Source organism: Nansenia antarctica, assembly GCF_963989245.1.
Source record: "Nansenia antarctica genome assembly, chromosome: 17".
NCBI lineage: Eukaryota > Metazoa > Chordata > Actinopteri > Argentiniformes > Microstomatidae > Nansenia > Nansenia antarctica.
In genome coordinates, this window is record NC_137687.1 from 9,255,519 (window position 1) to 9,265,518 (window position 10,000).

General features: G+C 46.2%; 1 protein-coding gene across 1 annotated transcript in view; it reads right to left on the bottom strand.

Annotated features, from left to right (window-relative positions):
• The window catches only part of cnksr2a (connector enhancer of kinase suppressor of Ras 2a), a gene marked incomplete at both ends in the record, with an annotated part of 53,607 nt that overhangs the window by 18,967 nt on the left and 24,640 nt on the right, over positions 1–10,000 (bottom strand). Inside the window, 4 exons of the mRNA XM_080547841.1 lie at positions 2,203–2,254; positions 4,977–5,209; positions 6,481–6,570; positions 7,218–7,390. Coding sequence (XP_080403967.1) covers positions 2,203–2,254; positions 4,977–5,209; positions 6,481–6,570; positions 7,218–7,390 — 548 coding nt within the window. The remainder of the gene's footprint in view (positions 1–2,202; positions 2,255–4,976; positions 5,210–6,480; positions 6,571–7,217; positions 7,391–10,000) is intronic.

The following is a 10,000-nucleotide window of genomic DNA, read 5'->3' on the forward strand; positions in this document are numbered from 1 at the left end:
CAGTCGGGGCTCGAACCGCCGATCTGCCGACCTTGCGATCATTAGACGCCGGCTCTACCTCCTGAGACACAGCCGCCCCAGATTTACTGTATCATTGTTATTTAATCAATGTTTGTTACCCTCACTTGGTCCTCAGTGTCAGATAGAAATAGAGTTATATAAACACTATGCTATTGAATTATTAATAAAAATAAATAAAAATAAAAATATGTAGAGCAAGGAGAAACAGCCAGGGAATTGTTGTCTTGGCAGATAGAGAACATGATCCGAAAGAAACAATTCTAAAAATAAGACAAACAGATGGAGGTTTAAGAATGGATGATTCTCTCCAGATTAATGAGACTTTTCGGTCGTAATTAATTAATAATTATATAATTATTATAGTTAAGCAATATCACACGAGAGGGAGTGCTGTCATACTGAATATCAGCACGGCTGTGATTCGGTCGTAGCTAAGAGGCTGCAGTTCCACAAGCGCCAATTATTAGTTAACAGTAATAAGCGACAACAGATTATGATTGTTGTTTGTTTATTTAATCATTCATTTGGCTCCGCCAACACAAACTGCAGTGGGAAGGAGAGGCTCCTGAGTTGGAGGGTTGTATAGTTAGGCACTGCTCTGAATGTTTAATGAGCTACTATCTCCCTGTGATTAACACCTGTCTGTCTGTTTGTCTGTCTGTCTGTCTGTCTGTCTGTCTGTCTGGAAGAAACGCAGCTTTCCCAATATTTATGTGTAGCAGCCATCACTCTTATTAACAAAATAAAGACCACTTGTGCTTCTTGATGTGGACTATAAAATCATTGCTTAAGCTCTAACTCAGCAGTTATAACAGTACACGTCTAGTTTCATACATATGAACCAGACTGTTTTTTGTCCAGGGATGATTTTTCTTTAGATAATTCATGTAGATATTTCAATATTCTTTCACAATCTCTTTCAAAATCAGCCAAAAACGAACCAAACAGTGGTCAAAGGTCAAAGGTCAAATGCTGTAGCTTTTGCAATCTTGGACTGACATTGTTTTTGATCATTGTTGGTTAGTCAAAGTATATATGTATATATATATAGTATATATATATATGTTGTCTCTATGTCTGCAAGTTTGTATTACACCTCCAGGCTCCTGGAATACATTAAAGATATATTGATATGGCCTTAACAGATATATTGATATGGCCTTAAGATAAGGCCTTAATAGATATTGATATGGCCTTAATAGCGGCAAGAAAACGCATATAAATAAACTGTAAATCAAACAAACGTCTTAAGGCCAATGCACACGGCCCCGATTTTGTTGCACCGCCGAATTCGATTCCATTGTTTTGAATGAGACAATGCACACGGCGTGCAATGCGATATTATCGCACAACAACATTCGATTCTCCATTCACACCAATTGAAATAATTCAAAGAATTGAGAATCGAATGTTGTCGTGCAACAAAATTGCACGTTGTGTGCATTGGGCTTTACATTATATTTATGGTTTGTGAGTCATTAGATAAGATGTATTATGACATCAGAGTCATTAGATAAGATGTATTATGACATCAGAGTCATTAGATAAAGATGTATTATGACATCAGAGTCATTAGATAAGATGTATTATGACATCAGAGTCATTAGATAAAGATGTATTATGACATCAGAGTCATTAGATAAGATGTATTATGACATCAGAGTCATTAGATAAAGATGTATTATGACATCAAAGGCATCAAATCTGAGGACTTCACCAAAACCAAGCAGACTCATATAGTGCATGGCTTCTTAGGCGAAATAATTATTTAATTTGTATTTGTATTTGTTTCTAGAATATATAATAGACATGAAATGACGGATATTGTATTTGTGTTAGTTAGTTAGTCATCCATTTGTGGGTTTCTCTTTCGTCTGCCTTTGTCTTTGCAGCGACCCAGACCAACAACACACCCTAATTATATGTCTTGTATGCGTAATTATATTTTGTGTTTTTTTTATGCTTTTGTGAAAGAAATATATAATAAAAACAAGGATATCATTTTAAAAAGAATAGAGATAGGGGTCGGTCATAATGATGAGGGGGGGGAGTAGAGAGGGGGAGATCCTCAGAGGGTGAGAGGAGGGGGAGATAATGAAGGAGGGAATAGCCATAAGAGAGACAGAGTGAATGAGAAGGAGCAGCTAATGACAGACAGGAAATGACTGATTGTCCTCTCACCTTTACTCTTCCTCCTGGTCTTGGAGGCAAGGGAGGAGGACTGCTGGTATGTCTGAGAGGGGGAGGGGGAGGGGGGAGAGAGGGAGAGAGAGAGAGAGAGAGAAATGATGAAGGGAAAAGAGAGAGAAGGGGGAGAGAGAGAGAGATATGAGCCAGAGCAGGAGAAAGAAAGACAGAAGGAAACAGGGGAAGATGAAGAGAGAGTGAGGCAGATGAGAAGGGAGAGGGAGCCAGAGGAGGAGAGAGAGATAAGAGGGAAAGACAGGGAGATGAATAGAGAGGAAGAGAGTGAGAGAGAGGCAGAGAGAGAGTGTCAGGATGAATCAGTCGACTCTGTTCACTGCACAATTCACTGGATATAAGAGACGACAGATCTCTGCGAGAGGAGGAGGAGGAGAGAGCTGGGGAAGGCAGAACACTACACACACACACACACACACACACGCACACACACACACACACACACACACACACACACACACTGGGGAGTAGAGGTAAAAGTCACCCTCACTGAGGACTCTAACACCCAGTATCACCTCTCACACCTCTAAACATAGAACAGATAGAGAAGGACCAGAGGGAGGGAGAGAGAGGGGGGGGAGAGAGAGAGAGAGGGGGGGGGGAGAGAGGGGGGGAGAGAGAGGGAGAGAGTGAGAGAGGGACAGAGAGCGAGAGGGGGAAAGAGGGAGAGAGAGAGAGGGGGAGAGAGAGAGGGGGAGAGAGGGAGAGAGAGAGAGGGACAGAGTGAGAGGGGGAAAGAGGGAGAGAGAGAGAGGGGGAGAGAGAGAGGGGGAGAGAGGGAGAGAGAGAGAGGGACAGAGAGCGAGAGGGGGAAAGAGGGAGAGAGAGAGAGGGGGAGAGAGAGAGAGGGAGAGAGAGAGAGAGGGACAGAGAGCGAGAGGGGGAAAGAGGGAGAGAGAGAGAGGGGGAGAGAGAGAGGGGGAGAGAGGGAGAGAGAGAGAGAGGGACAGAGAGAAAGACAGAGAGAGAGAGAGGAGGTGTAGTCAGGGTTGAATGGAACAATAATTCAGATAGAAGATCACATCACATTTCTCTCTTTGTGTTTTAACCTCCATAACCTCCTTACTACGCCCCTGGTCAAACAGGGTCAGAGGTCACAGTGATGTCACAGTGAGGTCACAGCCTGACACGTGTCAGAGCTGGGGGCTGGCCAATCCTCACCCTGCGCTCAGCGGGACAGATGACACGGTCCCGCCCACACCCACTGTCTGACCATCTGCCACGCTCCGCTCCATACGCACACACACACACACACACACACACACACACACACACACACACATACATACACACACACAGGCACACACACACACACACACACAGGCACGCAGACACACACACACAGCATGAGCACAGGCACCCACACACACACACACACACACACACACACACACACACACACACAGGCACGCAGACACACACACACACACACAAACAGGCACGCAGACACACACACACACACATACATACATACACACACACACACACACACACACACACACAGGCACACACACAGGCACGCAGACACACACACACACACAGCACGCGCACAGGCACGCAGACACACACACACAGCAGGAGCACAGGCACGCACACACACACACACACGCACACACACACACACACACACACAGCACGCAGACACACACACACACACACACAAACTACACACGCCATTGAGACACAATTACAGTATACAAGGGCATGCAGTCAAGACCTGTTAGGTCACTGCAGACAAAGCTAATAGGACAGTGAGTCATGCTAGAACACACACACACACACACACACACACACACACACACACATACACACAGTAGTCCACCTCACATATAATAAATAAATATCCACTACATGCTTAAAATATATACTTTTGTAAAGCAGAATTTGCAAAACAAGACAATGTTTTCTACTTTGCCATTATGTTCAATGCAGTTTCAGTGATTTTGAATGTGCGCATAGTGTGCTTTCTCCTGTAGAGAGATTTAACATGTATGAATTCTGTAAAATGCCTATGGGAACATGTCTGTCCATTTCACACAGAATGTAGTCTAGCATAACTGTTGTGGCTGTAACTGTGCCTATAGGACTGTCCTGAGCTGAACACTCACTGGAGAACGGGTTCATAAACATTTATGATGCAGGACTCCTATCGCTGTTGTGTCGTATATGTTGACACTATACAAGGGATGTGTTGTGTGTGAGTGGGCACTTCAGTCTACCTTCAGTAGGCTGGGTCCAACTCCAGTTGTGAAAGACAGCCATAATTAGGTGACTGGTACCTTACAGGCCCGTGGTCCTAGGGTACTTCATAATATCATAGCTTAGTATATCAAGAGTTCAACTTGGCCCATATTAGGTGAGTGGTCTACCCCCCTGTCTGTAGGTCTACCCCCTATCTGTCAATCTACAACCTGTCTGTAGGTCTACCCCCTATCTGTCAATCTACAACCTGTCTGTAGATCTACCCCCTATCTGTCAATCTACAACCTGTCTGTAGGTCTACCCCCTATCTGTCAATCTACAACCTGTCTGTAGATTTACCCCGTGTCTGTCGATCTACAACCTGTCTGTAGGTCTACCCCGTGTCTGTCAATCTCACCCCATTTATGGTTATGGGGGCATATCTGTAGGACCACGCCCCATTGCTGCTTGCGGTTATATTATTATACTTAGATTTTAAAGTAAAAATATCTCGAGTCTCATTTAAATCCACGACACTCCGTGTTTACGACACAGATGGAGGACACACTCACGTGGTAGTGGGAGGCGGGGTCTATTGCCGCGACATCCGACCTCCGATTGGACTGGAGGACGTAGTGGGAGGGGCTCTGGCTGTGGTGGCTCCGCCTCTTGGTGCGCCTGCCCGTGTCGTTGTTCTGTTTGCCGGTGTCGCGCTTCTGGCTCCGCCCAGTGTGGGCGGAGTAGTCCTCAGACCCCGACCTCTCCTCTCGGCCTGACAAGCCCACGTAGCGCAGCAGAGAGGTCTCTAGAACAGCCAATCACAAGACAACAAGATTCTAGAACAGCCAATCACAAGACAACAAGATTCTAGAACAGCCAATCACAACACAACAAGATTCTAGATCACCCAATCACAAGACAACAAGATTCTAGAACAGCCAATCACAAGACAACAAGATTCTAGAACAGCCAATCACAACACAACAAGATTCTAGAACAGCCAATCACAAGACAACAAGATTCTAGAACAGCCAATCACAAGACAACAAGACGCTGATCAAAGTCCTCCATCACAATATACAGTAGCACTTTGTCATACTAGGAATACATCTGTGTGTGTGTATGTGTGTGTGTGTGTGTGTGTGTGTGTGTGTGTGTGTGTGTGTGTGTGTGTGCGTGCGTGTGTGCTGGGACTTGAGCTCGATGGGCTAATGCGTCAGGACCACATGTTGACATCCCCATGCTCCCACCCCCTCCTCCCCTGGTTGCCAGGCAGCAGCCAATGGGAGGTGACACATTAAGCAGAGTCTGCTGTCAGCGTCTCCATGGCAACAGCGTGAGTGATTCAGGTGGAGGTCAGCGAGAATATTTCTGTTTCTGCCTCTTCCACTCTTCCTCATCTCTCTCTGTCTCTCTCTGTCTCTCTCTCTCTCTGTCTCTCTCTCTCTCGCTCTGTCTCTCTCTGTCTCTCTCTCTCTCTGTCTCTCTCTCTCTCTTCCTCTCTCTCTCTCTCATTCTCCCTCTCTCTCTCTGTCTCTTTCTAGGTCTTTCTATCCTTTTACTGTACATCTATCTATCTCACTCTACCTCTTTTTCTCTTTTTCATTCTCTGTCTCTCTGCGTCTTCTATTCTCTCTTTCATCCCTATTCCTTTCTTTCTTTTCTATCCCTCCGCCTCTCTCTCTCTCTCTCTCTCTCTCTCTCTATCTCTCTCTCTCTCTCTCTCTCTCTCTCTCTCTCTCTATCTCCACCTGGCAGAGAGAGAGAGGGTGTTCATCTTCTAAACATAATAAAGAGAAACTGAGACATTTAACAGAATCCAGCAGGCGCCCAGAGACACACACACACACACACACGCGCGCGCGCACACACTCCCACACACTAACCCATACACGCACACACACACTCACACTCACACACACTAACCCATACACGCACACACACACACACACTCACACTCACACACACTAACCCATACACGCACACACACACACACTCACACTCACACACACTAACACACACACACACACACTAACACACACACGCACACTCACTCACACACACACACTAACCCACCTCGGCGGCCCTCTCTGTTCAGCTTGGACGGGTCCTCGTAATCGCCAACCCAGTTACACTCAGCAGGCATGGAGATAGGCCTCAGCCTGCCTGCAGACGCACACACACACACACACACACACACACACACACACACACACACAAGCTTTTAAACCCAGCTCACACACAACTGGCACTCGTCTGGCAGAACTGCAGTGCAATTACTTTCTTTCCCCTCCTCGCCTCTCACAGTTGTCTTCTAAGTGTTCTGTCTGTGTCTGAGAACACAGCTAGCAAGCTTCTGTTTATCTGTGTCTGAGAGTAGAGCTAGCTAGCTTCTGTTTATCTGTGTCTGAGAGTAGAGCTAGCTAGCTTCTGTTTATCTGTCAGAGAACACAGCTACAGGGCTCTCAAGTCTCACGCATTGGGCGTGAGACACACGCGGAGTGTGAGCGTGTGAACGGGTTGAAATGCGTGTGTTGAGAGCCCTGCAGCTATAGCTAGCTTCTGTTTATCTGTGTCTGAGAGCAGAGCTAGCTAGCTTCTGTTTATCTGAGGAACCAGACAAACCTGGCCATTGAATACACTTGGATATGACAGAATCACGATAATTAAAACAGCCAAACAACTTCTCCTGAAATCAATGAACAGAGTGATTGTGATGAAAGAAACAACTACAACAGTTGTCCTCACACACACTCTCACACACATACACACACACACACACACACACACACACACACACCCTGAGAGAGTACCGTAGGTGGGCGTGGTGCAGTAGATAGGCTCCTCCTCCTCGTCCTGACGGCGACACTCCTGGTCCAGGAAGGAGTTGGGAGACTCTGAGCGCTTGGAGAGGGGGACGCCGTGGTTACCGTGGTTACCGTGGTTACGAGTCGCCTCGTCACCAGACAAGGTCCCCGTCTCGTCTCTACGGCAACAACAACAAAAGCAAAAACAAGTATTTACAACAGGGAAACATACAAACAAACCCAAACAAAGATACATAAACAAACTCTGATTAGAGGGGGCGGCTGTGGCGCAGGAGGTAGAGCCGTCGTCTAATGATCGCAAGGTCGGCAGTGTTCATACAATGATCTCACATCAAGGTTCTGAGGTGAACCTTTGGACCTGGAATTGTATGCACACACACACACCCACACACACACACACATTCACTCAGTCACACACACACACACACACACACAGACATTATTAATGACTTGGACAGAAAGCAGCACTGCCCTGTTTGTTGATCTGTCCGCGGCGTTTGACTCTGTTGACCATGAGCTGCTGCTGGGCAGACTCAGTGGTGTTGGTATGGGTGACATGGCTGTAGAGTGATGTTGGTATGGGTGACATGGCTGTAGAGTGATGTTGGTATGGTGACATGGCTGTAGAGTGATGTTGGTATGGTGACATGGCTGTAGAGCAGGGGTGCTCACACTTTTTGGAACCAAGATCTACTTTTCAAGTAGCCAGTCTGCCAAGATCTACCAGTCTAGTTTCAACATCGCAAACGTACATGCACGTACTACAAACACACACACACACACACACACACACACACACACACACACACACAGTTCCCAGCCTGCATAGTAAACTCACAATACACTTTCCCTCTCTCTGTCACACAGCCACAGGAGAAGACCATCACAAACCCTCCCTCTTTGCTATTCTCGCTCACACACATTCACACACACACACACACACACACACACACACACACACACACACACACACACACACACTCACTTTCTCTCACTCACACACTGACAGCCAGTCTGCAGTACCATAGCCAACTACTGATCCAACAAACAGAAAAGTAAACCAGATACAAAACAGGTAGTTCCCTAGTTTGAAAGGAGGAAATAAATGCATTTCTCTACCTTAGTGGGAGACCTGGCACTGGGAGGAGGCAGCTAGTTTCTAATAGTCAGGGCTGTAGGAGCTGGTTGCAAGGTGTCATCAGCCACTGTGGATCTGTCATCGAAAAGGCAATCTGCAGCCTCGAGAAACTTTTTTCACAATTTCGCCGTCTTTGAATGACTTCTTGTGTTTAACAAGAACGTGACTGACGCGATAAGAAGCTATCGTTGCAGCCGTACGTTTTCGCTCTTTTGCCACATTTCCCTTCTTCGAAATAGCCATCGTAGATTTGCTGATCAGACAGACGCATTTCCAATATCACATAGTGTAAAAAAGTCCTCCTCCCATTCTGGATGGAAGTTATACGTTATTGGTTTCTTACTTGGTCCAGCTTCCCCACTCATTTGTATAGCCTTTATTTAGTATTATATAGTAAATAGAAGAAATTGGAAGGCTAACTAGGTAATTAGTCTCGCCGGTATTTTGTATTTTGTAGTTGGTGCTGTTGACTGCGCATGCGTGGTGAACCGCGTGTTAGGTGTAGGTGAAAAGATCAGATCTCAGACTGGCTTACCTGTACGTCAATCAAGTGGCAAAAGCCATAGTGAGGATGGATGATAGGCGAACTATATATTTTTTTTTCGTTTTTTTTTTTTCGTTTTTTTTTTTTTCCTTTCGTTTTGTTCAATGCCATGCGATCTACCCATACTACCTTTGCGATCGACCGGTCGATCGCGATCGACGTATTGGGCACCCCTGCTGTAGAGTGATGTTGGTATGGTGACATGGCTGTAGTGTAGAGTGATGTTGGTATGGTGACATGGCTGTAGAGTGATGTTGGTATGGTGACATGGCTGTAGAGTGGTGTTGGTATGGTGACATGGCTGTAGAGTGATGTTGGTATGGTGACATGGCTGTAGAGTGGTGTTGGTATGGTGACATGGCTGTAGAGTGATGTTGGTATGGTGACATGGCTGTAGAGTGATGTTGGTATGGTGACATGGCTGTAGAGTGGTGTTGGTATGGTGACATGGCTGTAGAGTGATGTTGGTATGGTGACATGGCTGTAGAGTGGTGTTGGTATGGTGACATGGCTGTAGAGTGGTGTTGGTATGGTGACATGGCTGTAGAGTGGTGTTGGTATGGTGACATGGCTGTAGAGTGGTGTTGGTATGGTGACATGGCTGTAGAGTGGTGTTGGTATGGTGACATGGCTGTAGAGTGGTGTTGGTATGGTGACATGGCTGTAGAGTGGTGTTGGTATGGTGACATGGCTGTAGAGTGGTGTTGGTATGGTGACATGGCTGTAGAGTGGTGTTGGTATGGTGACATGGCTGTAGAGTGATGTTGGTATGGGTGACATGGCTGTAGAGTGGTGTTGGTATGGTGACATGGCTGTAGAGTGATGTTGGTATGGTGACATGGCTGTAGAGTGGTGTTGGTATGGTGACATGGCTGTAGAGTGATGTTGGTATGGTGACATGGCTGTAGAGTGGTGTTGTCATGGTGACATGGCTGTAGAGTGATGTTGGTATGGGTGACATGGCTGTAGAGTGATGTTGGTATGGTGACATGGCTGTAGTGTAGAGTGGTGTTGTCATGGTGACATGGCTGTAGAGTAGAGTGGTGTTGGTATGGTGACATGGCTGTAGAGTGATGTTGGTATGGT